The sequence below is a fragment of the Sinocyclocheilus grahami genome, unplaced genomic scaffold (genome assembly GCF_001515645.1).
Source record: "Sinocyclocheilus grahami isolate Dianchi unplaced genomic scaffold, SAMN03320097.WGS_v1.1 scaffold270.1, whole genome shotgun sequence".
In the NCBI taxonomy this organism is placed as follows: Eukaryota; Metazoa; Chordata; class Actinopteri; order Cypriniformes; family Cyprinidae; genus Sinocyclocheilus; species Sinocyclocheilus grahami.
The window spans coordinates 16,734-31,135 of NW_015505449.1; the positions used below are offsets into that span (position 1 = coordinate 16,734).

The 14,402-nt window shown below is 37.8% G+C and overlaps 1 protein-coding gene and 1 pseudogene across 1 annotated transcript; both read right to left on the reverse strand.

Annotated features, from left to right (window-relative positions):
* Window positions 1-328: 328 nt before the first annotated feature.
* Window positions 329-3,910, reverse strand: LOC107599742 (complement C1q-like protein 3). Its single transcript, XM_016291424.1, has 2 exons — window positions 3,220-3,910; window positions 329-1,602 (listed from the first exon to the last, which is right to left on the reverse strand). Exons 1-2 carry the CDS (start codon window positions 3,802-3,804, stop codon window positions 1,423-1,425), a joined length of 765 nt encoding a protein of 254 aa, XP_016146910.1. The 5' UTR covers window positions 3,805-3,910; the 3' UTR covers window positions 329-1,422.
* A 3,522-nt stretch (window positions 3,911-7,432) lies between these two features.
* LOC107599651 (ras suppressor protein 1-like) overlaps window positions 7,433-14,402 on the reverse strand; it is a 34,000-nt pseudogene continuing 27,030 nt past the window's right edge.

Here is a 14,402-nt window from a genome sequence, read left to right on the forward strand (position 1 = left end):
TCCAGGGGAAGCTCCTTAAGTTCGGCCGTCCTACACACACGTGACTGACCGCTCGCTCGCACCAACAGGAGGAGGAGGGTCGTGTTACTCTCTACACTGCACTCAACCTGAGGGACTCCTACACTTTCAGTCTTTGAGGAGACATGAAAAACAGTGCATGCCGCAGGAACGGTAAACCGTGAAATTTTCAAATCGCGGTATACCTTGAAACCGGTAATCGGCCCATGCCTAATATGTATATAGAAACCGATTTGTTGATGGATAAAACAAGGAAAACGCACATATCTGATCAAAGTTCCATTTAATGGAAAATGTGTTTGAAGGGTTGTAGATGTGGATGAGAATTACAGGAGCAGGACAGGAAAAGAAAAATAATCCTTGGATAATAATTCATCACACACATTCCCTGCCATCCCAACCTGGAGATGAGAGTGACACAGATACATAACGCTCACCTGATGCTCATTCATGAAACAAACAAAAAAGAAATCCATTACCATATTTACACTAAAAATAAGAAGCAATATTATTAATCACATTCTGGAATTCTCTGAAGATAGATACACATTTACATATTAACACCCATACTCTGCATAGTGCTCTAAATATCACAAGAAACATATTCCTTCTCGGTCTAGTACGTCTGTGTGCAATAAAAGATGCCGGCTAACATTACACACCGAAAATAAAGGGCTTTTGACACCCTGACACTGCAGACAAAAAGTAAAATGCTGAAAGCTTTAGCGATTCTGGAATATTATTTCACTGCAAGCCATTACCACCAAGGTATATTGTTTTGTTTTATGTCCCTGATTCATAATTAGCACTCACGAACAGTCAGGGAATAAATACCTGCAGCGATTTAGCAGATATATATTATGCAAGAGGAACACAAGAGGATCATTTTGGTCAGGTTACTCTGGACATCTAATGGATGATGATGAAATTTGGGCTAATGCTTCATGATATGCAACTCATTCAGGCATCTGACTAGTGAGGTATGACCGAGATGGTTTTTGAATAACAAACATCGTAGTTTACGTTATTGCACATATAGCTGATTATGTCAGGTTACATATTAGAAAACATCTCACAGGCTTCTTTGATGGCCACAGACATAGAAAGACACACAGTAAACTCCTCGGTAGCTTCATTTCCTCTGTACATCGTTCCTCTGTGATGAAGTGCTTCTTTCTCCGGGTCTTTTTTTTTTTTTTTTTGGTTCTTTCTTGATTTTTGGATTGCAGGGCAAAGAGTTCTGCCTTCAAGCCCACATCTACAGATTAATGATGAGGGGTGTTTGAGCAGGTCTGTGTGCTTGCCCTGGGCCCAAAGGAAAATTATGCAAAAAAAAGAAAGAAAGAAAGGAAGAGGAATAGCAGAGGGGGACGAGATAGACCGTCTGGAGTAGGTGCATATGTCCTAATCGGCGTATATAATAAAACCAGAGAAGGTGCTGTACTTGTTGTTGTTGCCCCCGTGGGCTTTACCCCCGTCTAGTTTGATGTAGACTTCGTCTCCGGGCTCCAGATGAAGAACAGCGCTGTTGCTGGCGTAGTCGTAGTTTTGATCTGCGTCCTGGGCGATGGCGCTGGCACGGACCTGCGGGAGGAGAGGAACATTTAATGCAATGTTTCAGCTGTCAGATGGAGAAATTGCATATGATATACAGGCTTTCCATGCATATATATTAGGTCTCAGGGTCTTTAAAGACCCTTATGAGACTCAGCAAGAAAGGATTGAATTTAGTCTGAGTGTTTACTAAAGAAATATATTACAATTGTTATCATATTATTGTAACAATTCTATATGTTAATATTTAATATATAACACGTTCATATATGATCATATTGGCCACACCCACAAACCTTTTGTATCAATGAGAAGTGCAGATTTGTTTCTTTAAGATACACCAGGATGTGAAACAGTGGCCTGTATGGTGATGTTATTGCAACTTTTGTGTTTTATTGCAATGTATGAATTAAATAAATTATGTAAATGCATAATTTGTGTGTGTGTGTGTGTGTATATAATGTATGTATATAATTTATATGGTGGCATGAACTATGACAAAATTATTTACTATTATTTATATATATATATTGTGATATATTTGGCATGTACGACAACATTATGGCAACTTTTGTATTTTATTTTATTAACAGAAATTGTGTATGTATATATATATATATATATATATATATATATATATATATATGCCCAAATTATGTATTTACAGAAAAAATATGCATTTATATGGTGGTTTTAAGTATGTTAAAAATATACATGTATATTTAGAGATATATATTGTGATATATTTCATGCGAGCAAAAACTCTCAGGTTTACCTTTTAATGACTTAAAATATAATTAATTTAATGTTTTTAACACGTCATGCTGGATGCTGGTGTTGCATTTGACTCACTCAAGCTGTTGCATCTATTAACACAGTTATTTCAACTTTCAATTTAGGTGTCATTAATTTTCACCTTGTGAAATTGTGTCCAACGCAAAATTAATTTTTAAGCACTGAAAAGCCAATCCAAATTCCTACTTGGAGTCAGGTTTAATACTATTTTATGGAAAATAAACATGTCAGTTAATTTGATTAGACAAAGTTTTTCAGCAGTTTTTTTTATATATGGAAATAAAAAAATAAATATTACATATACATATATATATATATATATATATAATCAGATTATGAGAAAAAGTACAATTAATTGAGTCTAATTGAAATATTTTAATATGAGTTAATAATACTAATGCTATTGAAAATGTATTAACATTTTTTATTATTATATCCTGCCAAGAAGAATTAATAAATATAACTATTTAATAATAAATTGTGATACTAGTCACAATTAACTTTGTCTTCATTGATTTCTTTCCCATGGTTTGATGGTCTGATCATTTTATCCCATAGTATGTATGTCAACAACCCCTTGGAAAAGAGTTTTATCCATAGAGGTCAAAAATGATCTAAATATAATCATGTGAATTCAAACGTTTTCAAATGCATATATTTCACACACAGAAGAGCTGCAATGCCTGTAAGAATCCTTCATTTGGAACTGAACAGAACATTTCTCACGTGTAATTTTTGATAGGGAGAAAAGAAAGAAAACAAGGTCGCTTGTTAAAATCTTTAAATGTTTCATGTCGTATGCAGAATATTTAGTGCTTTAAGTTGTGAGGTTGTGTTTGCGCGCGCGCTCACCTGGTTGTTCTTGCACAGATCAGCCCACATGCTGGTTCCGTCTCCTCCTCGCATGAGCACATGGTACGTAAAGAAGTATATTCCCGGTATGGAGCAGGTAAATTTGCCCGTGGTCGGGTCGTAATGATTCCCGAGATTCGTGACCACGTCGTCAAACTTCAACAGCTCGTAGCCCTCGTGCTGCTTTTTGAGCCCTGCGTAAAAGGCGATTTTGGGCACGGTGCTGTAGGTGGCCGCGCTGATGGCACCCGTTGCCATGTTTGGTCCCGGCTGCCCGGGTAATCCAGGTCGTCCCGGTTCCCCCTTCTCTCCGGGAGGTCCAGGGGGTCCGGGTTCACCGGGAGGGCCCCTCGGCCCCACTTTCCCCGGGCGTCCCGGTTCACCTTTCTGACCTTGTATAAAAGTTGGTAAAGACTGCATAAGGTTGCTGTCCCGGACAGGGTCTGCGGAGACCGTGCTGGTCGGGGATTTAGTACCGTAAGAATCGCAAACCATCCTGCAGGTGCCGAGCATCTCGTAGTGCGCGGCGGATGTCCCGGCAGAGCTCACCAAAACCGGGATCAGGATCACCAGCACCAGGACCATGACCACACCGAGCGCCCCAGCCGCGATCAGCCGCTTCCTGCCGACGAGTCGCGTCAGCACCGGCCGATCCTCCTGTCTGCTTTTGGGCGAAATTTTGAAGGTTGGTGAGGCACCTCTACAGACGAGAAAAAAAAAGTCCGATTGGTTTTGTTAATTAACTTCTGGCTTGGGCCCCAGCAGCTTCTCTTTTTTTCTCTCTCTCTTGTATTCTTCTCTCACTTAACTTCTTTTCTGCTGATGTTGGCTCACTCGCAGCCCTGCTTCAGCATCAGCATCTCTCCAGAAGCGCATCACCATCAGCGTCTCTCCACATGTGGACGCGCAAAGGAAAAACTCCACTGATGGACGAGAAAAGCCGCCTGAGATCCTCGAACACAACCTGATATCCTTCCCTCGCTTTTAAAGTCTTTCCTCTGTGCACAAAAGACGGGATGAGCTGGATAAAGTTGGATGTCATGAAGATCTGGAGAACGGAGTCGCTGTGTGAGTGTGAGCGCAGCGCAGGACTCGAGAGAAAGAAGGAGGGAGAGATCCAGCGCTCTTATAACACACCAAAACGCAAAATCACACATCAAACATCTACACAGGACAGACACAGACGAAAGAAAAATAAAACATTTAAACGCAAATCTAGACTGATCAACACACCTGAAATATAACGGGGCATGTTGTCGCACTCTGTGGGGAACCTGGTGTTCATTAACATTGATTTGAGATCACTAAATATATTTTTTAAAATATGAAATAGGCCCACTTTCTGAAGTAAAAAAATCCATGAAATCTATTTCAAAATACTTATTTGAAACTATTACTTATCAACAATATCTATCTATCTATTATATACAATAATCAATTGTGAATTATATTATTAATTATTATACTTATATAAATATAAAAAAAATTAGACTATTTTTCAGATTTTAAACAATATTTAATTGTTGCATGTTTATACAGTATATTTAAATAAACATTACTGTTAAATACATAAATACAGTTTTGGGTAATATAATTTACATATGTACATATTTGTATGTATGTATACAGTGGGTACGGAAAGTATTCAGACCCCCTTAAATTTTTCACTCTTTGTTATATTGCAGCCATTTGCTAAAATCATTTAAGTTAATTTTTTTTTCCTCATTAATGTACACACAGCACCCCATATTGACAGAAAAACACAGAATTGTTGACATTTTTGCAGATTTATTAAAAAAGAAAAACTGAAATATCACATGGTCCTAAGTATTCAGACCCTTTGCTCAGTATTTAGTAGAAGCACCCTTTTGATCGAATACAGCCATGAGTCTTTTTGGGAAAGACCCAACAAGTGGGGTGCTGTGTGTACATTAATGAGGAAAAAAAATGAACTTAAATGATTTTAGCAAATGGCTGCAATATAACAAAGAGTGAAAAATTTAAGGGGGTCTGAATACTTTCCGTACCCACTGTATATAATACACACACACACATTTTATGCTCTGTCAAATATTTTGAGTGAATTTTAGTTTGGACAGCTTTTAAAGAATTTGGACTTTTGAATACTTTTATATCATTGAAATGTGTTTTGTTTTTTAACTTTTAGATGTGCAACCCAAACTTTTGGATTCATACAGTCCTCTTTTTAGCCAGCTTGATGTTCTAGGTCACTGCACAGTGAAAAATTAAGCTATTGGAAATGTTTATTCACGTATCCCTGAGAATGAGCTTTGAAGGTAACGGCGCAACCACTAAACGACACGTATGCCAATAGTATAGACCTGCCAGTGATGCACTGCCACTACAGGATGCAAGAACAAATCATTCATTTAACTCCAATCTGGGAATCGACCACCTTGCAGTTGCACGACTGTGTGCTACTGAACAGTTGAGGTGCACCTCTCAAGATTTCAACAGGTTAGTTAGTTAGCAACCTCCATTTCGCGTGATTATTGTTTAGATGGACTGGTTGCACCATTGGCACCGAATCTGCTGTATTGTTCCAAGTTTTGACACAGCAAGGTCTTGAACACATCCAATTATCTTCGGACAACACAATGGGCCACTACTGCTTACCCTGAGCGCTTGATGAAAGTCTAGGTTCAACAATGTCTTCGACGACGCCATTTCATTGCTCGGCATGGGACCTGCTCTCCAGAGGAGTTTCTCTCGCCCCATAAATCAAGCGGCAAAAATCAATGACCTCGGTTAGGGAAGGCCGTAATGCCCTTCAGCGTATGAGCTGCATAGAGAGTACGCCACGAGAAATCATTTTAAACAGGGTGATAAAACAAACTAAACAAACAAAAAAAGTAATCAAGCCAAGCAAAATCGCTAAAAGTTTGTAACTCAAGGAAAAGAAAAAGACATTCAAGGATTCCTCTGAAAGGTCAGTGGGTAATTGTCGGCGCATGGTGATCCATCGCCATTCGGACTCATTTTTAAACTTCAACGTCCCAGTTTCTATTGACGCTGGCAGAAGGATGGGACAAGCTCGGGTCGGGATCTAAATAATCGCTTCTCCAGCTGAAGACGTTGGGCCATACTGAATGTCCAACAGTTTGTGGAAAACTTTTACAAACCACACCTCTCATCGTTTGGAATCCAAAGAAAACTTTCGAAAGTGGATGAAGAATTCAAGGGGTCGCGAGACAGCTGAAGAGTGGAAGAGGTTCGGTACGCAGTGTGGACTTTGCCATGGACAGATGTTCCTGCTGAGCGCAAGAGGAAAGTGTATTGGGGCGAACGTGTGTGGGACAGATGTGCCTGCTGGGAGTGTGAACGAGAAGGACAGCGGCGTCTGGACGGGGTAATAATAAAGTGAGCAGAATATTTGCAAAGAGAGACAGGAAATCCCATGCGGCTATCATAGACCTTCTACAAACACAAGCGCACACCCCATCATCATCTGACTCACAGCATTGAAAGGTCAGCTCCTTTACCCCTGATCTCCTGTCATGGAGGTGGTCCGGACCATGACAGGGCCTCCGATGGGAAGATCATTTTTAGATGTGATGATCCTCTGTAGCTGTTTCAGATCACACCCTGCAAATCAAGCATTCGCTTCAGAACTTTCTAGCAAGGAGCTTCAAACTTTAACTTATTTTTCCCGAGCACTTAAGACTTCAGATTGTTGGAAACTTCCAAAAATAGAAAACACATGCTTCTAATTTTAACAGTAAGAACTTTAACACCGTTAGAAAAAAAAAAGGATTCAAATGCATAGTTCTTTTGAAAGAGTCCTTGAAAAAATGGTTTATACAAAAGTATTGCGCAGAAAAACGGTTTTCAACTTTGATAATAAGAAATGTTTCTTAAATAAAACATTTCAGCATTTCAGTAAATCAGCATATTAGAATGATTTCTGAATGATCAAGTGACGACTGGAGCAATGGATGCTGAAAATTCAGCTTTGCATCACAGGAATAAATTACATTTTATAATATATTCAAATAGAAAACAGTTATTTTGAATTGTATTATTATTTCAAAATATTACTCTTTTTACTGTCATTTAAATCAAATAAATGCAGCCTTTGTGAGCATAAGAGATTTCTTTCAAACAATAATTACCAATCTAAACATTTTAGAAGATTTTGCCTTGTCATTCCAAGGTCTTTTCAACTTATCAACTGCTGAAAGAAAAAACTGAATCGTCCAACAAAATGCTGACTTTATTTCAATGTCAAAAATGAAGTACATAGCACAACTGCATTGTGTGCACATGATAAAACATTAAAATATTACAAATATAAATGTAATTGCAATGAAACAGCTTATGACTTTTAAAAATAAGGAATAATTCAGCCAAGCTTTGAAGATTTAGAAGATGTTAGTGTACGCAACCTAAAGCTGTAGTGAATGCTATAAATGACAGAAATTACAATTATTGAATGATTTACCGGTTCAAGAAACTGGTTCTTTACAAATACTACTGTATATTGTTCTGTAAAAAGTTGCACCATCATGTTAACTAGAATACACAGTAAGAAACAATGGCCAACCGCTTCAGAGAACACCATTTGTTGCAATATCTTGTTGACCCTCTCAAATGGCCACCGGGGTGTTTCTGTCTGGTATCTGCTGTGTACCATCTGAAACTCCCGTTTGCAGCCATTCATATCTGTCATTAAGAGACAGAGGAAGCAGTCAGCGGTTTCCCCCCGGAGACCTGACACAATCCTGCTCAGACTCCACTAAGACCCCAAAACTCCTGCTAAATCCCTCTACGGTTACAAAACGCTCGTCACCACCTCCCAAAATTCACCGCTCTCCTCGTCTTGATGGTCGAACAGGACAAAACTCCCACCGTTTCTCTAAAGAGACACAACAAACACATTCAGAAAAGCTGATTATCACCCAATGCAGGCCTGACTTGACAGAAGCGACACTTTGAAGGCAAAAAGTGGCATTGGACAAGAAGGACACTTGGAAAAAATAGTTGGGGCGTATCAAGAGTGGAGCCATTTGGAGGTTACATGATTAACGTAATACTGAAGCAATATAAAATATATTTTCTAAATAAATATCAAATGGAAAGGCACATGCAGTGAGTTTCATCTTGGATGGTCGGATCAGCTCTTCGTCGCCCTCTGCTTTACTTGTTCTTGGCCGCCAGCGGCTTGCGGCTGATCTTCTTGGATTTGTCGGCATTCTTTTTGGGCGCCTCTGGGTTGGCCTGCAAGTGTCGCCCGTAAAGACTGAAAAACACAAACAGACATTGTGTGATCACACCTGGCCATTTGTTGTTTCTGCAAAAGTCTTGAATACAGAGTGGCGAGGAAGAGGAGTTATATTTTTAGTGTTAACCAGCTGAAAGAGGATTAATTGAGTCCAACACACTGACGGGTCCCCCACTGGGACACTGATCTCTCTGTGCTGTCCAACACCCCTCGGCTACAGCTGTGTATGGCACAGAGAGACAATTATCCACAACCACCCTACACACAGAGAGGGAGAGGGGACATGTAGGGAGAGCAATTTCCAGTCCAGTGGTCCATCTCTATTTCAGCAGCACTCAAAGGCTGGGTTCAGTGATACGAGGGAAAAGACAGAGAGAGAGAGAGAGAGAGAGAGAGAGAGAGAGAAAGGAAGAGACTTGAAGTGAACGAGAGTGACCATGTGTATTATGGAGGCAGGAGTCATTGGCCCTGTACCAAAACCTTGTGAGCTGCTTTGCGATACACTGCCTACATAAGCAGCACCCTAAAATTAATTAGATTTCGAACACTTTACCAAAGTCTCTCTGGCATCTTGGTTATGTCCCTTGGCAGATACTTTCTAGGCATACTCTACTTGTTCCCATCAACTTGATTTGAGAAAGGGCAATAAAACAACAATAAAACATGCTGTCCCTCTTACTAAAAAAAAAATTAAAAAAGAAAGAAAAGAAAAGAAAAAATCAGGCTACAAACTCTATCAAAAAAGGCCATTGGTTATTTTAACTGAAAGGCAGGGCTTCCAGTCCTTAAAGTCAGCATGAACTGGACATTACAACTAGCTTTTCTTCCTTGTTGTCTTCCCTGAATTTCTTCTGTGGAATATGAAACAAGATATTTTGTCTTGGTGACAAGATATCTTATAATTATAACAGATACCAAGTCATAATTATGAGATATAAAGTCAGAATTACAAGATAAAAAGACCATTATGATGTCAAAACTATGAGATAAAAATTAGATAGACAAAATTGTTAGATAAAAACAATGAGATAAAAAAAAATATTATGAGATTAAACAATGGAGAAGACAAAATTGAAATAAAAAATGATAAAAAATGAAATTGAAATAAAATCAAAATAATGAGATAAAGTCAGGCTACAAACTATATAAAAAAACCATTGGCTCCTTTAACTGAAAGGTGGTGCTTCCTCAAAATTATGACATACTAACGCTATGAGACAAAAAGTCACATTTATGAGATAAACAATTATGTCAAGTCAAAATGATGATAAGTCATAATTGTGACAAAATCTGGACTTTTTATGTAATAACTGACTTCGTGTCATAACTAGAATAATTAGTTAGAATTATTTTAATTACATTCTATATCATAATTTCGACTTTATCTGAAATGGGCTTCCATAGTATGGGCTCCAGCGTTCTTCAAAACTGTCTTTTGAAGTCCTGCAGGTTTGGAACAACATTAGGGTAACAATTTTCATATTTTGGTGAAGTATTCCTTAAAAATGCGGTCTACGTAGGCAGCTCAGCTCACTAGGTTTTGGTACACAGCTTTCATCTTTACAGCAGTCCTGACTGCTGTTTCCATTACCTCATTAATACTTATCCCTGATTGGATGTTGACATAGCGGCTGGTGATTGCAGAGTTAGCGGCTCTACACCTAGCATGCCTGAACCATATTCCCAAGTGTAATTAAAGAATACTATTTGAGGGAGAATTCTAATAGCAGTGCAGTGAAATGTCAAGCGGCAGCTCAGATTCATGACTAAAGTTCATATCAAATATTTACAAAGGACCACACACGGCCCTAGCTTAGAGAGCAGTCGTTCTCAGCCCAGCTCTCAGCGCGTTTGAGTCACTTTAATTACATCGTAAGAGGAAGACACTAAATATTCTTTCTGTAAGCAGTTGCTTTATGCAAAGTGAAATACATTATACATTTTACTTTTAACATCTTTGACGTCAGATGGACTGCTCTTTTCAGAGTTTGAACCTATAACCTTTCAGCAACAAACTCAGATCTTCAACCAATTTGCCACAATCCAAGAACAGAGCAAAGCAGTTTTGCAAAATGAAAACATTTTCTCCCACTAAGTGAGTACATAATCTGCATTTGTCTTGTATAGTTTTGTGACTTGTTTGGGCAGACAGGCTGAGCTCTTCTCTTATCAATGAGTCAGTCAGTCTCTCTTGTTCATTCCGTCTCTTCGTATCTCTCTTAAGCACTAAGCTGCCTGTCCATCTGTGTGGTCCTGTCTGAGGTTCTTCCCTTGGGGGTCGGAGGTTCCCGTTCTTTCCTGCCTCCTCTGGAGCTGCCCAGCCAGGCGCAGAGGCAAGAGCCCAGCAGGGAGGCACTACTCAAGTCCCTATGGACTCTCAGAGTACAGAAAAATCAGAAACCTCAAATACAGCTTTTTATCTCACACATGCAAGAAAAAAAAAAAAAAAAAAAAAAAAAAAAAACACTTCACATTAAAAAAAAAAAATGCACTGCTCACAAAAATTAGCACTGACTGTGAAGTATGTGCATGTGCTGGTTTGTAAAGCATGTCTTCTTATGTTTAATTCAGTGTTTGGTGATCGAGATATATGGAATGTGAAACCACTTTCACTTACAGGAAAGAAGAGAAAGAAACCAGTGCAAAAAAAAAAAATAAATTAAAATACAAATAAATAAATTAGTAATAAATTAAAATACAAATAAAGTGAAATAATAAAGTAAAAAATACAATAAAAGTAAAATTAAATAAAATATAATTAAATAAAATAGAAGACAAAATAAAATACAATACATGTAAAATAAGACAAAAAAGTAAATGAAATACAATAAAAATACAACTAAATAAAATAATAAAAGCAAGCAAAAATAAAAAAAACACAAAATAAAAAAACAAATCAAATAATGTAAAAATACATGTAAAATAAGACAAAATAAAAGTAAATGAAATACAATAAAAAAATACAACTAAATAAAACAAAATAAAATAAAAGCAAGCTAACATAAAAAAAATACAAAATACAAATAAATAAAATAAAATAATGTAAAAAAAGAAAAAACAACACAAAAAAATACCATAAAAATAAAATGAAAATTCAATAATTCACATAACTGTCCTTGTAATATGACTAACAGACTGGAGGATTATGAGCTTCCATAAACGTATACATAAATCTACATTCAAAATATGTATACAAAAACTAAACGCATTTCATTTGATATATTTTTGTTCTTTTTGCCACTTTAACTGATATGATGTAAAGACAGGAAACGCTGATTAAACTGTGGTACGCGGAAGACGTTCAGGCGGATGACGTAGCATGTATGCATTGTGCGCACGCCACTGAGAAATGGAGGAGCAAAGGAAACAAAGTTTCCTTACTTTACCAAAGGAAAACCAGTCTCCTCTTGGCTTATATCGAAATCCTCTGACATTCTTCTTTACAAATCCTCGTTTTGTGCTTCTAAATCGTGAACGGCGTTTTTTGTTTTGTTTTGTCTCCGCATTCGTCACTAATCACCCAACGTCGACGTCTTGCGTCATCCGCCGGAACGGCTTCTGCGTACGACAGTCAGCGGAAGTGAGAAAAAAAGTGTTTATTACGTTTAAAATATGGATATTTGTCTTACAAAAATGCATGCACTCTAAAAATGTATTTCATTAAAAAATTTAATCCAACAGCTGGGTTAGTCCATATTGGACCCAAAGTTGGGTTGAAACAACCCAGCATTTTTTTAGAGTGTGGATTCGCTACAGGAGGCCTTTATTCACCCCCCGGAGCCGTGTGAGGGACATTTTATTAAGGATGCATGCACTTTATTTCACGTCTTCTGAACTGTTGACAACCAACACCCGCTTACCCCCATTGAAAGGCTTGGAAGGGCCAGTACAATTTTTAAATAACCCCAACTGGATTCGTCTGAAAGAAGAAAGTCACATACACCTAGGATGCTTTGAGGGTGAGTAAAACACAGCCCAATTTTCATTTTTGGGTGAACTAACCCTTTATGTATTTAATCAAGTATTTTAATTACACATCTGTAACTTTCAGAACCAAACAAAAAGGTAATTTAAAGATCAGGTGACTTGTGTTCACCTTTTTTATTTTCATGATATGATCACATATGCAGAAGGATGTGGAGAGCGTGTTAGTGAGCTCATACGTCCATGAAAGAAAGCTGTGTATGTATGTGCGCAGACTGTGAGCTGTTTCTGAGCTGACTGAAGGAATCAGTGTTGACAGATGCGCGTAGATGTTTGCGCTGGTGTCAGGGCTAAATTGGGCTGTTTTACAGGAGGCTGATATGCAGGGGAGTGTGAGCTGAATCTGATAGCCGTTTTCTCTCTCTGTCAGTGTCCCGCAGCCTTGACGGACCCTCTGGCAGAATCCCAACGCATCTAACACAACGTCTAAAGATCAACCTGTGAAGGGTTCGTAATGCTGTCATCAACTGACCAAAGACCGCGTCAGAATCCTGTCCAACAACCAAACTCATCCCTGATCAACTACGGTCTTGAATCCTTTTTAAATAACTTATTTTGATTCCTGAACAAATCATTATTTTAAATGAGTTGGTCAAACTGATTTGCAAGTGTTTAAAAATCACTCTACTGTAAAAAAGAACTTTTTTCAAAAACATTTGATGTAATGTACATGAGTTAATCAAAAACAGTGATAAAAAATGAACTATTGGAACAAACCAATTTACTACAAACAGAACTCTCTTACTCCTCAACCTATAAAACATTGAAATCATTTAATTTAACACAATAATGACATATTGGCATCATCAAAATAAGAAAGAGAAAGTAGGACATGAGAGGGTGAATGATAGCATGAGTATTATAACAGATGCATTAGCTGGAGAAAGAACAAAGTTATTGCCTGATAAATGCAGAGCTAATGTTGCAGTTATCTTTAAAAGGGAAACTGTAACATGAAGCTGTGATTTGACTCTTTATATATTGATATAACTGCATATCTTCAAACCTGTAGTCTGGAAATGATGAGAAAATCTTGCCCTGGTCTGTGAAACCATGTTACCACAGCAGCAATGCAGTGCTGAGAGGCTACAGAGTAAACACAAAGATTTATCCCCCATTTATCTGCTTTCCTCATCATTTACAGCCAATTAAAAGTGGACCGGGACAGCAAAATCTACAGAAGCTGCTCCCCGACGCTGCCAGAGATGGTCTTTTTCCTGCGAGTGCTCCAGTTCCACATGGGATAATTAATCTCAGTTACAGTCAAGAGTGTCTAACACAGTCAGGGCGGCCGGTCATAAGTGTGTGTGTGTGTGTGTGTGTGTGTGTGTGTTTGTCTGTGCGTGTCAGAGACGGTGTGTTTCCGCAGAGCATTCAAAGCATGTTCAGGTGTGTCAGAGGTGAGAGGGAATGAATTAATGATAAATGTGCGGGTGACTTGTGAATCATTGATCGGTCATTGAGGTTGGAGGTAATTTGTAAATGATGTTTCAGCTGCAATTGCATTACAGGAGATCTGAGATTGTAGAGAATGAGATAAGGTAAAGGATCCCCAGACTCATGGATTACAAACGGGATCTAAATAGAATTATAAATAAAATATATAACATGCAACATATAATATATCATGTAAAAAAATATAAATTATGTAAATGTATAACATATATATATATATATATATCAAATTAGATAATTATGTATTACATACTCACACAATATATTTAATTTATATACTAAACGTCCACTCAAATGAGATGTGATTTATTGTAATACATAAATTATGTAAAAATATAACATATGACTTACAAATAACAAACTTATAAAGTACATGAATATTGTAAATATATCTAAAATAATATATAATTGAGGATTGTAATTGTTGAAATAATACCTTGCCAATATTTCTGGGCAGAGAGACCCCCTCACTACAGTATGTCAGTAGTTCAAGAGAGATCAC

Coding starts and splice junctions, on each gene's coding strand:
- LOC107599742 (XM_016291424.1), bottom strand. CDS start 3,804: ATGGTCCTGGTGCTGGTGATCCTGATCCCGGTTTTGGTGAGCTCTGCC. Junction 1,603..3,219: donor ATCTGTGCAAGAACAACCAG/GTGAGCGCGCGC, acceptor CTCCTCCCGCAG/GTCCGTGCCAGCGCCATCGC.